This window comes from Melospiza georgiana, chromosome 10, assembly GCF_028018845.1.
Source record: "Melospiza georgiana isolate bMelGeo1 chromosome 10, bMelGeo1.pri, whole genome shotgun sequence".
Taxonomy (NCBI): domain Eukaryota; kingdom Metazoa; phylum Chordata; class Aves; order Passeriformes; family Passerellidae; genus Melospiza; species Melospiza georgiana.
The window spans coordinates 16504653-16519634 of NC_080439.1; the positions used below are offsets into that span (position 1 = coordinate 16504653).

Consider the following 14982-nt stretch of genomic DNA (forward strand, 5'->3'; position numbering starts at 1 on the left):
TTGAGACAAAGACCTGGAGCAAGTTGGTGAGCTCTAAAAGAGGGGTCTGCTCTTGGAGGGAAAACCAATTTCCTTTGTATGGTGCAGTGTAAGGACATGGTGCTGAAACTGTTGAAGACCTCAGATCCATGATCTCTGGTCTCCTCCTTCTGAGTGCTTGTTGGTGTTCAAATGGCCTTGTCTACAAGACAAGGTCATTTGTTAAGGGTTGTCAGAAGTCTGTGATAATGCCTTAATATCCTGTCTGTCCCTTCCTGGCTGTGTGTTTCCCACTGGTGGCAGTAGGAAAGCTTTTCCTCCACCTGTAGCCCTCTCATTGCTGTAGCCCTTCAAGGATGAGGTGTTTTTCCCCCCAGACCTTACCAAAATCCGTACAAAGACAGCTTGGGCATTTGATCAGATTTCCCTTCCTCAAGCAACCATAAACATTACTTAGAGGCACACCAAGAGGACTCAATTGCCTGGGCAGTATCAGTTTATGGATCCAAAAGAGCTGACGAGACAGATGGAGACAGACAAGGCCGATGTTGCTGAGGAAAGCTTTCACTATCAATGGCATTTGTTGCTGTTCATCTGTAGTGAAGGGTTTCTGACTCTGGTTCTCTGTTGAGTTCTCTTAACACTGCTTTTGCATTCCTCAGGAACTCAAAACTTTCCCTGTTGTTGATATTGAAATGTTATTGCAATTGGTAAGGCAGAAGAATTGACTTTAAATAAGATGTCTGACCACCTGTGTTTTGCTGAAACTGCAAAATGAAAATCTAAAACAATATAAAACCAAGGCAAATAAATAATCCCTTAATAAGTATTATATGCCTGTAAAGAGAATAACTATTTTACATTTTATGATTGATTAATTTCTAAGTCCCTTTATTAATTTATACCTCCTAAGTATTAGCTTTAAAATAAAGTTAATATTTGTGAATTGATTATTCCTATACCAGTAGTTGTATTAGTATATTTTCCTTCTGGATTTTTTTTCCACCTTAACTTTTCTTAGGCAGGAGCAGCCTGAGGAACTAAATCAGGTTCCAAGAAAAGATAAGTTTCCAGAAACTTTTAAAGCCATAATAAAATTGTCTTCAGTGGTTTGTTGTTTTAAGTATTCCTGACTTCCTTTATCATGCTGCTTCCTTCCAAATTCTGAATTTTCTCATTCCTCACAGAGTTTGCTGCACGTCTGCTGTATTAATGCCAGTCAGCATTGTCCTCACAGTCCACAATTTTGGCAAAAAGAAACATTCACTTCACTAGAAACAAAATTAAATTCTTCTTCCTTACAGATAATGAAAACATTTCTAATATCACCTTTCCTAAAGCTGTATCCTGAATATGCAGATCAAATGGGAATGCTTGGGGTTTTCCCCACATTTCATTTGGAAATATAAGGAGATACATCACTTTGCTATTCAAAGTTACATTTAGTTTGAGGAACTTTAACTACCTAACTGTGATGTATTTAATCCCATATTGATTTGCCTCAAGTCAGCATTTTCAGGAAGAATGCAGGCATGGGCACACAAATACATCCTGCCACAAAAAAAGGTGCTATGTGGATGAGTTTTACAAAACATGTTTGCAGAGAGGGGCTGTCCCCATGAAGGAGGAGAGGTGTAGGAGCTGTGCAGGGGCAGAAGGAGGGATCTTCCTGCGTGAGAAAGAAATGAAAATGAAACAACAGTGTAGGAAAATTGCAATTTTATTCAGTGAATGATGTAGTTAATTTTGTCTGTGATAATACAGTGTTCATGTGGGTGTCTCTGAACTTTCCTGTTGAGGTTTTCTAGATACACAAGAGGGAGTTGTCACTTGTAGTAAGCTTACAAAACCCTCGCTACTCATCTGAGGGAGTTTTTATTTGAGGTATTGCAGGCTGGGTTTTTACAGGATCTGTAAGTAATTATGAAACATGGGTTTTATTAATCACAATGTGAAAAAGCCACAGCCTCCTGTATAACTCCTGAAAATGGTTGTGTGCCCATAGTGTTGATTTCAGAGCCTTTTTGATTTGCAGACCAATCTGCATTGTTCTTACCTTTTTCTCAGACTAAAATGGGAACTCCTGTTGACAATGACACTCAGAGAGTTTTGCCATTCATCACAGTGTAATTTTCCCCATCTTCAAAATCTAAGTTTTTTTAGTGCACGAAAGAGCTGTAGTGTCAGGGCTAGACATAGATTATTAAAGGATAGTGAGTATTTTGATAGCACAGAAGATAAATACTTGTTAAAATGTTTGATACTTTAAAACAATAGTGTGTTTCAATGTTTTGGCTTGTTACTTGCCTGTGTCACTGGACTTTGTGTGAACTCTTATTTTGGGAACAGTTTTGAGAGCTCAGGATGAAGGTCCAGGTTGGCAGCAGCTGCTGGTGATGCTGCCATGCTCACTGGGCTGGATTTCACTCAGGGTGATCTCAGCTCCTTCCACCTCCCAAATCCCCACACATTTCCTCCCTTTGGTGTTGCTGCTGAGGTCAGAGGATGGAGGGGAGGCTCTGTGAGCAGGGCTGTGCACATCATGGCAGAGCACAGAGCCACCTCTGCAGCTTCCTCTGCAGCGCCACGGCCACAGCCAGCTCTGAACATCCTGGCTCTCTGTCCCAGGCTCCTGCACGGGCCTGCCCTGCCCTGTTCCACCTCAGCAACAGCCACTCTGCCAGGCTGGGGGACAGAGTTTCCCTGTGCATGCAGTTCCTCTTGTTACACTAATGACTTTTATTGTACGTCCATTTCTATTTCTGAAGGCCACACACTAGTGCTGTCTCAGAGAGGATATAAGCAGGGAAGTTGTTTCCTTTTTGTTTCCCTCACTTCCCCCTTTTTTTGTTTTTTCTTTTTGTTTATTTGGGGTTTTTTGTGAATTGGCTGGTTGGGGGGTTTTTTTCCCTTCCAAAAGGTTCCTTTCCATTGCTGGGTAAATCTTAAATGTCTTTTTCACAGTGGTAGCCATCATGCTGTCATCACCAGAACCAGAGATAAGAAGTTACACGTGGAAAAAGTCTGCAGGATTGTCTGTCCCTGCAAGGAAAAATTAGGCCATCTGGACAAAAAGAAAAAAAAAAAAAAAAAAAGAAATATTAAAAAAACAAAGGAAAGACCTTAGTTTGATAGGGCCCCTGGGAATGGGCTGTGCTGCCTGCCTGGTTAACAGAGCAGCAGAAAGTTCATGCAAACATGTGCCAAGCCTCCCACATCCCAAAACTTCCATTTCTCCATCTATATTTTTCCTCCCCCACAGTTCACTTGAGCTCAACAGCCCCTGCATTGGTGCCTCTGTTCTTTGCCAGGTTTTATCCAGCTCTAGCCTCTTCTTGAAATCTCTGCCTCTATAAAGGTTTTACTTGCTCCTCAAATCAGGTTTGCAGGTATTGTTCCTCATTGCTAAAACTTAATTTCCAGTAGTAATTTCCAATTTTAAAAAATCATTCTAAGTCAGCACAGTAAGCAGAAGTATTTAATTTTCAGTTGGGATATTCTGAAGAGAAAAATCTTTTTTTGGAGTTACTATTTAAGTTAGCTCTAGTTTCCCCACAGAAGCTAGCTCAGAACAGTGGTAGCTGTTGCACTGGGTTGGCTTGTCTTCTGTGAATTTATTGAGTGATACTTGAATGTGCTGCTTTGTCCCCTTTGATTTTTATTTTGATTAGCTTTTTCTTGGAGGAGCACAATAAACCTTTATAGTTACAAGCTAAAAAACTGTGGCCTGCTTTATATGTTATTCACAACTGCTTTTTTGAACACACCAGCCTATAATGTTCGCAATAAAAGCTGACATTGAGAGCTCTCTGTGGGCTTTAAATGCATCTGTTAAATAAAATACTTAGCAATGAAAGTACCACAGGGGAAAAGTGCTCCTTTCTGTAGAAGGTTCCCTTGGTTTACATTTGCCAGAGAGAAGGGGAGTGATGTGTGAATTGGAGGTTCTGGGCTCACCCTCACAATGCTCTGTGAGCTTCTCCTTGGCTTGTGTAGAATAGAGAATATGTGTCTCTTGTAAGATATTCTTATAGCCTAGGTGACTGTCACACACATTTAACACAAATACAAGAGTGACCAAGTTGTTTTATGAAGAACCATAAAACAGAAAGTTGGGTGTGAGGTGGTTTTTTTGATTATCTCTAAATTTAGAGGCCAAGTGCAATCAGTGCTGGAGTGGTTTTCAGGGATACCTTTGAACCTGACCCTGGCAAGTGCAGGGAGAGTCAGTTATAATGTTGGAATATTATCCTCATTCGTGGAGAATATGGCATTGTATTGTCTAATGGTCTCACTTTATTCTGCATCCTGTAAAATAATGAGGTCTTGTGTCAGATGAGAAGGTAGATAGTGGATCCACCTGGAATGTGTTTACTGCCTTTGGTTGTGCTGAACTGCTGGGAAGGGAATTGCCTGTAAATGTGCACCCACTTCCTGGCCACCTTTCCACACTCTAAACCAAATAGAGCTGTCACAGAAGACTCTGAATCCAAAGAAGATTAATTCCTAAAATCATTTATGGCTACATACTCTGCCTATTTTGCACAAGATTTAGGAAAAGAGATCTGTTTAGCCAGTGCTGAGTAATCTAGACAGCCCATCTGAGATTTGCTCCAGCAGCCTGGTAATCCCCTCTCTGTCCCTCTGAGGCAGAGAGCCCTGCAAGCAGTGACTCCCATGGGTGCTTCAGAAGGAGCTGGGAATGAAGAGAGGGAATACTCCCCATTGAAGCAGTCAATCTTTTTATACTAGTTTATAATTGTCCTTTTAGTCTCTTTCCTTCTACTTTCCCTGCACAGTTTTTGTTATTTAGGCACATTTGATCCATCTGTTATTCCATTCTGTTTGATTTCTGGAGTCTCATGCCTTTCTGTGAAACTGTCTTTACTGTTCCCACCTCAGATTCCTTTCAGTCCTGCTGCTTCTTCCTCTACTGTAAATCTCCATTCTTTTCCTTCCTGATGTGCCTCCTGCTCCCTGTGGTTTTGGGCAGCAGCCTCTACTGTTGGGTTCTGGGCTTGATCCCTCTCTTTCTTCCTTTCCATCTCAGGTGGGCTGGCACAAATCTTCAGGTGGAGTGTGGGGAGAAAACAATACAATACTGTGGTGAAATCTTCAGCATACTGTACAAATATCAGTTTGCAATTTACACTCTGTATGAAGAATCACTGGAAATTCTGACACAGTGTCATTTTTCTTGTAGATGTGCGCCTTAGCAATAACTGTACATATTTCATGCATCTTGTTGCCTTTCAAAATGTCATGTTGTGTTTAACTGCATTGATAAAAGTTCTGCATCAAATGAATTGCACAGATATTCTGGTCTATTTGACAGCACAGCCAAGCCCTTATGTGTAGTTCAGGTTTGGCTTCCTTATTTAAGGGAGATTGATGTATTAAGAACAATTTTCAAAGGTGAATGCAAAACCAGCAAGAAAATTTTTAGACAGCAAAAACTGCATGATGGCATGACTGAGCAAATTCAGTGTGGAAGGGAAAATGAGACTGGTGAAAAATTATAATCCTTTTAATATATTCCTGAATGTGATTAAGAGGTTAAAGATCAATCCTAAGGACAGAATAACAAGTAGAGCACTTGTGCTGCAACGGGAGAATAAAAGAGTGAGGCAAACGTATTTACAGTGGAAGGTTTAGATAATGAAACAGGATGCAAACAAAAAATATGTAATCAATGTCCATGGAGGAAGTCAGGCCTAAACTAGATCGTGTCTTTTGAGGCAGTAACTATATAATTTAATGATGCTTCCTAGAAAGCAGATGAGAATCAGTAAAGCATGTTAAATTGCTATCAGCTCCCTACTCCATCTTGTGTGATTCAGTGCATTTGATTTTAAAGGGAAATTGTGCTTCAAAGTATGGAAACATGTGACTCTGGCTTTCCTTTAAGAACTGAGCGCTTAGTTCTAAAAGAGAAGACTATGTTCTCTAGCATGTGGGCTGCCCAGAACTTTGTCAGTTTTTTTGCCTTCTTGAGTCTAAACCCTTGCAGTAATTCCATGTTATTGTTTGTGTTTCTTCTGTTTAGGCTTGTAAATACTACAGTTCCCACTGGCACGTTGTGAACTACAAATATGAATCCTATTCAGAAGACTTTCGACACTTACCACAGTAAGAGCTCACCTAAGTTCCCTTTTTTTATTATTTTTTTCTCCTTAAGCTTGTGTTATTTGCTAAGCTTTGTCCATATTTGCGCTTTCCTTTGTCTTCTAAGCTGTGCTTGTTTGACTGTATTTTTGGTGCCTTGCATTTTTAAAAAGGGGAAGCAAAGGTCCTTCAGAAAAGTTCAAGACTCTGCAGAATTCACTGGTATCAACAAACTCCATTAGTGCTGATTCAAATCCTTACAAGTGTATTTGCGTTTTCAGAGCACAGTTGATACAGGAGAAGTGGCTTTTCCTTAATAATGCATAAATGTCACTCACCTTTCACTGGGATTCGTTCTCCTTTTAGCTCCCCTGAGGAACAGAGAGTAGGATTTCAGTGCTTTATGGCTGCATTGTACAGCAGAGATGGGTGCACTGATGGTACAAGGCAGTGGAAGTGTGCCAGTGTCAGGGCAAGGGGCATTTCTCCTGTGCTTGGAGGCACTCGAACATGAAAATCACTGGAAAAGTGCTGGGAGGAGCCAGGAACAAGTTCCTTGACTTGAGTGGAAAGAAACAAAGAATCTGGTCTCATTCCTACATGCATGAGTTTCTACCCATACTCTTGTTTCTGGAAGGTTTGTGTCCTGCCCCTGAGGAAGGTTTTAGAGAGTAGTTACCAAAATCACCAAGTGCCAGAATGAGCTGTTTTACTGCTTTCTTTCATGGAGTTTATGTCATTAAAATTAACTGTATAAAAAAGCTTTTTACCTGCACATAAGACAGGAATGCATGAGTGCTCCAAGCTTGGATTGGATGGAAACCAGTACTAATTTCATTGCTGCAAGAACTGAAAAAATTCATAAAATTGAATCTTATGGCCCAGTTAGATGCTGTGTTCAGAAGGTTTTGCACTGCAAACCTTCCTTTAGACCTGCATTTGCTCTTGTAGGTTGGCATTTTTATGAACAGCATACATGGTAGTACAAAAGGCCATTAAGAACAGTTTTGCTTATCAGAGATTATAAAAACACCCTTTCTTAAATACCCAGCCTTCTGATTGGTTTAGAAAATTAATGCATTTAGTGCTCAAGAAAAATGGTTGTAGCACAGCACTTTTCCATTTAACCTTAAATGTCTTCACTCTTATGAAATATGCATGGGGCAGATGTGGGTGCATTACTATGCACAAAAGTACATTTTAGCTGATTACATACATCCCCTTCTGCAAAGGATATTTTAGTGTGGTGCTTAATGGGATTTGCTTTCATGGATTCATGCTCCAGGGGTACCAGGGGTGTCTTACATCTTACTTTTTCCCCCTGCTAGCACATACATTGTACTGATGATTATACTGACACCAGATCTTGTGTCTTGTATCTCTTAGGGAAGGTTTGGGTGCCACACTTGTTGATATTTCAGATACAAAGTTATAGCAGGACTTGTCTGAATTTTGTTTGCTGGAAACCTCCATGACTTTTGAGCTTAATATACCTCTAACAGATCTGGTTTGAGATCCACCTCATTGCATATTGTTTCCAGCCTTTTCTGCCTTGATTTGCATGTGTATGTTACAAAGTTTGGTGTTTCAGACTATTTTTCAAGAAAAATAAAGAGACTTGATATGTTCTGGTCACTATACTGTACCTCACTGTTGATAGTTCTGGATCTCTTTACCACTTTTTACTGGTTTTTGTTTGATTTGAGGAAACCTGCTGTCATACTTTCAGAAATCTGAACATATTCTTGTATCAACCCCCTTATAGGAAGTCATTGTATTGGGGAGCACTGGATGAGTGTGAAGTGTTTAGCTTTACATTGTGGGAAAGGAATATCATTTACAATACCAGTTATAACTGTGGCTGAAGTAATTCCCTTCACTGAAGGTGTGCTGAACTTCCCTGTGGGATTTTCCATGCATAAACAAGCATATTGGGACTCAGCAGTGCTGAAGGACTTCATGTGCTTGAGGCTGGGCCGGGTCACACACTCGTGCAACACCTCGAGTAATGGCTGCGTGCTGTAGCAGATTTTTGCCAGAGTTGTTTTTTCTGGATGCTGCCCCTTTCTGATTGGAAGCAGCTGCTGTGTGATGCTGAGGGCAGGCAGTGAGTGCTCAGCATGTCCTCTGCAGCCCTGCTGTGGCGCCAGGACAGAGCTCAGCGCCGTGTGCATGACAGGATCAAAATATTTAGCAATTGCTTTGGTTTTTCTCTGAGTGTGTTCCTCCTTGGAGGTTTTTCTCAGCTCTTTCTAACCCGTTAAATTCCTCTCTGTGAGCTCTCACTACCTCTTTTACACCATGTTTTATGCTGTGCACCGGTGTGTTCTTGCTTTTTGAGCAAGTGGACGGGTGGGAAAAGATTAGGGGTTGCTTATTGTGTGCTGTGCTGACTGCCTGGGAACGGAAAGAGTCATTAGCAAAATTTTTGCTGCTGTTTATAGGAAACCTGGAACACTTGATAGGTATTTCAGATCTGGTACCTCTTTTTTTGTAAAAGAATTTTTAACAGCTGCCCTTGATTGCATTGGAAAACCCTCAATGGGTTTCCATCACAAATATCCTGATTATTACAACTTTACAGATATCAAAAATGCCAGTAGATTGTAAATGTTGTTTTATTCAAAACATTGATCCATTTTTTGCAGTAAATAAACTGCAAAACTGGAACAAACCAAAGAGGGAATGAAACACTGTTGTGTTCTCTGTGCACTTGTGATGATACGGGCACTTCATGGGAACACTGGTTTTGAAATGGAGAAAATGAAAGGAGATAGGTATTGCTCATTACTCTGATCTTCCTTATCTGTAATTTATGTATGAATGAATAAAAATGAAAAAGGTCAAAGTTATCTTTTCTTTTTTTAAATTTTTTTTACTCTGGAGAAGTCAGTCGTCCTAACATAACCACTTTTAGCATGAAAACTTTTTTAGGTTTTCATATCACAACTGAAGGTTTTCAAGATGAGGTTTTTAATTTTTAGGAATTTGAAAACAGTACTGGAATTTTTCACGGCACTGAAAAATCTATGTTTTTCCATTTAAAAATACCCTTGAAATTTTTTTTGTGAGTATTTGGCTGTTACTGTTTAATTCTGCAATATGAGAAGTACTCTGGGCCTAAGTACAATTATTTATATGCTTAAAATTAAGCAAATGCTTAAGTGCCTTGCTTTTTCATGTTCAGTTGTGGATTTGAGTATACAGTATAAGGAACTTAAATGGCATCACATCAAAAAGACATCTGTGTATTGTGAAAAATTACCTGAAGGTTGTGCTCATCATATTGAATAGAAAAAAAATCTTGAAATCATGAAGTGATAGAGAAGTTTTAAGATGAAAGTTCTAATGGTCTTGGTTAAGAATTCTACTGAAGAGCTCAGTCTCCTTCCTTTGCCAGCCTTGAATGGGATCTCTCTTTGGAAATTGGGGTTTGTTGCCTGCTGTGGTGGAAGAGCTGCAAAGAGACCAAAAACTGATATTTTGTCATTTGTATAGAACTGTTACAGCTTCAGAGTCTTGGGAAAAACATGTGGCTTAGGAAAAAAAGTATTTTAAAACTGTCATGGATTTAAAGGAGACAATGGGATCACAGCAAAAGGTGTACTGACAAAGCCATGGTGGCTCAGTATGCTTACCTTCCTGAAATAACAAGCGCATTATTTGTTTTTAATAAATAAATAAACAAATAAATTTTCCCCCCTGCCAGATGTGAATGTAGACCAGAGAAACTACCATCACATTCCTTTGAAATCGATCATGAAGATGTGGATAAGGATGAAGTATGTATTCTGGTTTTGGCATGGGTTGTTTTTTCTACTGGGAAAAGTTATTTATTACTTTAATATCAAATAAAGAGTTATAATGGAGGCTCATTATCTCCTATAAAATATTTCATACTTTAAATAGCTCTGAAATTAGTGGAACAGCTTTGTCTCATGTCATCCCATGTATGGGACAGCTATTAATAATGTCTCATTTCAAAAGGAATGAAAGGATGATTATTTATTATCAAGCAGATAATTACACATTACAGTTTTTGTCTTGAAATTCAGAAAACAGGTCTGTGCAAGTTTAACCTTGTCTCCCCTGTAGGACACAACATCCCACTCATCATCTAAAGGTGGTGGTGGTGGTGGAGGAGGAGGATTGGCAGCAGGAGTTTACAAGTCTGGATGGCTTTATAAAGGGAATTTCAACAGCACTGTCAACAACAGCATTACTGTTCGGGTAAGGAAACAACATTATTCTTTCTTTATTCCATTTGTATTTATTTTCCCCACAGATGCACGCTTTTTGCCATTGTCACTTTGCTGTTTATATCTCAGGGTTGATTACATTGTTTATATCTCAAGTTTGATTACATTGCTTTAAATGATAATAAAGTAATAATTCATTTGTCTGGAGAACAGTGATTGAAATGCAGTCAGGAGTTACCTGTTATTTAAACCCTGTGAATAGAGTACCAGTGAAAATAATTTGCAGTGCAACAATTTTCATGCTTCTTCTTTCCCACCCCTGCAGTCATTCAAAAAACGCTACTTCCAGCTGACCCAGTTGTCAGATAACTCATATATTATGAATTTTTATAAAGATGAAAAAATATCAAAGGAGCCAAAGGGATGTATTTTTTTGGATTCTTGTACAGGAGTTGTACAGGTAAGTTCCAGTTTATTTCATTGCAGTGTTTTGGGTGTAGAATGCATTTAAAAAGGCAAGGAGAAGAACATGTTCATTAGCAGAATAATGGTCTCATTAGCAGTTTCAGGAAATGAAAGCACCAATGGTTTTGCTGTTTAATTTGCTGCAGACTGACAAGTTACAAAAAAGCACAGCTGAATTATGGTATCAGATCATGCACACACTTTGTCCATGGCAAACATGAGAAAAAAATACTGTGAAATATTTGGGAGGGGGTTTCTCTGAAATTATTTTCTGACATGTCAGATTTTACCTCATGCTTACTAAGAGCATGCTTGCTTGTTGTGGGGTAGAGATTCAGGTTACAAAGCACTGCCTGTAGGGCAAGTGTGAAGTTAGTCTTGTATCCTGAGCCTTCTTGAAGGTCATCACTTTTGGATATGATAGTGTGTCTTAATGGCATCAGGTAGGACAGAACCTTATTGTTTGTTATCCAGAAATGTCTAAATCAATCTTTTTTTTCTTATTGTTACCCATAGGCTGTGTTCTTAGCTTTTCTCTCCTATCTTGTTCTTCCTTTCCTCTCATTCTAATAATATATTTCTCTTTTTTCTTTTACTTCATTCTAAACCAAGATGTTACCTTGAATGGTATGTGACTATTGCCCGATCTAGCCCAATGTGTCAGTAAATAAGGAGAAATACCTTTTATTTAATCCATACTTTACAACTTAACCAGTAAAGATTGGTAACAGTACTGGGCAGGCTGATTTGAGGATTGCTTTGAAAGAAACCTTCAGGTAACCCACGAGAAGGCCCCTAATAAACAAGAGATTTTCTTGGTTGTGATGTCCTTCCTTTACCTCTCAACCCCTTTGGAGCAAGAAAAGTGATCATTTCCCAGTGATTCACCTGGGAACAATATTTGCTGGCAGTCCCCAGCTCTGTGGGCAGTGGCCATTGTCCCAGTGCTGTTCAGAAGGGTGTTTGTTTTTCCAAACAGGGGTGGGAGAGGATGGAGATAGGCTTGTAGGACAGTGATGTTTGCCATTGTCACTGCATTGGCTTGAGAGACCCTCACAGGTAGCCTGGAAGTGTAGCAGAAGCCATGGAGGAGATTGTTAGAGAGAAATCGTGGTGAGAAATTGCTGCTGGCTCCTGCCTGCAGCAGGGGCTTTCTGTAAGCTGGGTCTCAGCCAGAGCTCAGCCCTGTAGGGTCTTGTTGTGCACATATTTAATGCTGCCCCATAGGGTGCCCTTTCTGCTATGCTGTTTTTCATGACTCTCCAGGATAGCAAAAATGTCTTGACTGCAACATTTCTGCCCTTTTTGACTAACTTCTGACAAAAAAAAACTCAAGAAACCTTTGAAATCCTCCTCCCCCTGAACCTTTGATAGCTGCTTTCTAAACCTACACTGTTCCTCCAGATTGTCCCACACTGGTTGAACATGAGTTCTTCTCTTGCCTGCCCCCAAATTCAAATTTCTGTGATAGATTTGATTGACATTTAGCATGGGACTCTCAAATTTGAACTAGCTTCACTAGCAAGAAGTTAGACTCTTAGCCAAGGGTGTACTAGGGTGAGTACCATCAGCTGGCCAGGTCTGTGATGGACTTGGAATCGTAGGGCTGAGAAACAAAACCTGGCTTAGAGCTGCCATAAACAGGGAGGCCAAAGAATGTGGAGAAAGAGTTGAGTAAAACTGAATTTTTAGTGAAAAAATGTGATATCTACATTGTGATTTAATGAGTTTTAATACTACTATAAATTGTTTTAAGTCTCTGTGAATGACTTTGAGCTCCTGTTTGCTTGAGATAGAATATCAAAATTGTAGTAAAAATCCCAGAGAAATCATCTCCAGATAAAATACAAAATGCTTCCAAAACAATCCGTTAGTTTGGAAGAATGACCCTGCAGGCATTAGACTTAGCCTGATGTTTCATTTATAGCTCATTCATAGTCTCTTTTTTGAATCTTGTATTACTTGTTTCTGGAAGAAATTTTTTGAACTTGAAATTAATTGTTTAAGATTAGAAGTTAAGGTCCATATGCCATATGGAAGGAGTTTTATAGAGGAGCAAACTGAGAAATGGTACATTGTTGGTTTTGGGTTGTTTTTTTTTTCTTCTTTCTTTTTAACTGATGAGGAAGGTAAAATAGTTGACCTTAGATTTGAAACAAAGACTTTGCTGTAGATATCATCTGCTTGCCAGAAGTCTGAAGTGCAGATGGAAAAGTGGATATTGAAGTTTTCCTGCCCTGCCTGATGTTTTTAAGGTTCAGCATGCAAAATATATTGCTGTATTAGATAATGTCTGATAGTCTTTCAGTACCTGATTTAAAGATCTTGGCCGTGTCATAAAGGGGAAGCTATAAAATAGAAAATAAACCCATTAATTTTAAATGCTTTTGTCTTATCTGAAGTAAAATTGAAACAGAGTATTCTTCTTTATAGATTGTGCATAAACTGGTGTACATAATTTACTTTACAAGTAATCTGGCTTTAAAAGTTTTAAATGGCCATTACCTAAGATCCTTGGCATAGTTTTGTTTAACTCCTAGCTCTTGGTCAAGCCCTTCTATGATTTTATATACATGTTATGATTTTTTATATATGTAACAGGTTTTAGTGAAGTTTTACTCCTTGTTTTACATTATTTGAATGTATGGTTGGAGGAGAGGAGTAATTTCAGGATCTGGATAAATACTGAACACCCAAGAACCAATTTCTACAAAACCCAAGCTTGTTCTTACTCTGCACTTGATGAATTAAAATCTATAACCCTGAAAGATTATTCACCTCTATAAAGTACTTGAGAGGAAAATTATTTCCTATCAAGAGAATTTCCAGTAGCAGAACTGAAAAATAGCACACGTGCACACATATGCACACAGACAATCCCAAGTCAGTTTGAAAAGCCAAGATTTGTCTGACCCCATTGACCCAAGTAGCTCCAGAAGAAGTAGTTCAGTCTTAAGTGATTCCTGATCTGGGTCATGACATGTAAAATAAGAACTGGAGCAAGTGATTAGCAACAGATTGGGTAGGAGTCTTCTAAATCATCTCTGCTACTGGAAAAAAATGTTCATGGAACTTGCTTCTCAGTGTCCTGGGTTCTCATCCTCCTCTGCTAATCAGTATCAGATTTTACCTCTGTTCCTCCTAAATAAAAGTATCACTATCATCTCACCATCTGGCTTAGAAACCTCTTAATTACTTAACATGTAGAACTATGCAGAAAAATACTTCCAGTATGCAGAAATACAGGAGACCGCTGTGATGTTATTTGAGACTGTTAAGGAAGAAAAAATAGAGTGAAATGACCAGTTATGGGGTGGATGATTTTTTTTTCATTTGTCAGCATCACTCTAAGGTTAAATCTGTCAATAAAGTGATGGCAATCTTCTGGAATATTGAAATCCAAATGGTGACACTGATGTCCACCATCAGTCAGCTTTAAAAGTTCAGTGTACCAATAGGGGGTGGAATGCATTACTGTTCTCTCAGATATAAGCAAAGAGGAGAGAAAATTGATGCAACTGCTTCCTTAGGACTAAGAGATACGTGCCTCACTAATTGGCTAAATTTGAGAAATGAAGCACATTATGTTAGATCCCATCAGTTTATTTGATTTTATTGAGCTGTTTCAGTAGCTAAGTACCTGTTAATTCTTATGACAGAAATGGATAGAATTATCATCTCCTGCAGGTAAAATCTGGTGACAGAGAACAGCTCTCAGGACTCAGTCTATTCCCGGTACACTGGGCATTTGTTCTTATTTTGTGCTGGAAAAGGATAGCATTACAATGACTGACCAGCACTGTACCTCACCTTTGCCTTTTGTGAAAAATTGTTAAAATCCCCTAAGTTGTTTTTAAAATCTGTCTAAGAAAAAAAATAGCTGTGGGAAGTACCCATTGTAATAGTTACTGTGCAGGAATTTGTCCTGTTGCAATCTTCTGGAAAGTCCTATTCCCTCTCTCCCCCAAATATTTATATGACTTAGTAATACTTTGATTTATCTTTTGGGTGTCTGATGGGCTGGTCAAGTGTAAGAACTTTTTTTTAGAGCTGTTCTCTTCAGACCACTCCAACTCACGTAGCAGTGCTGCATTTTGTGACATGGGGTTCTTTATTGTTCCACATGGGAGGTATTCCCTTCTGAACTATTGTCCATCTTAGATTTCTGTGGCTAAATATAGGACATATGTCTGGCCACAGAAGCTCTTAAATGCACAAATTGACAGAAATTTGT

At 39.0% G+C, this 14982-nt stretch overlaps 1 protein-coding gene across 5 annotated transcripts in view; it reads left to right on the forward strand.

The window, feature by feature from the left end:
- Positions 1-14982, forward strand: part of DOCK10 (dedicator of cytokinesis 10) — a 117087-nt gene that overhangs the window by 40031 nt on the left and 62074 nt on the right. For all 5 annotated transcript variants that reach the window (XM_058030921.1, XM_058030923.1, XM_058030924.1 and 2 more), the window contains exons 4-7: positions 6026-6108; positions 9794-9866; positions 10180-10314; positions 10609-10743. In XM_058030921.1, the coding sequence (XP_057886904.1) occupies positions 6026-6108; positions 9794-9866; positions 10180-10314; positions 10609-10743 (426 nt within the window). The remainder of the gene's footprint in view (positions 1-6025; positions 6109-9793; positions 9867-10179; positions 10315-10608; positions 10744-14982) is intronic.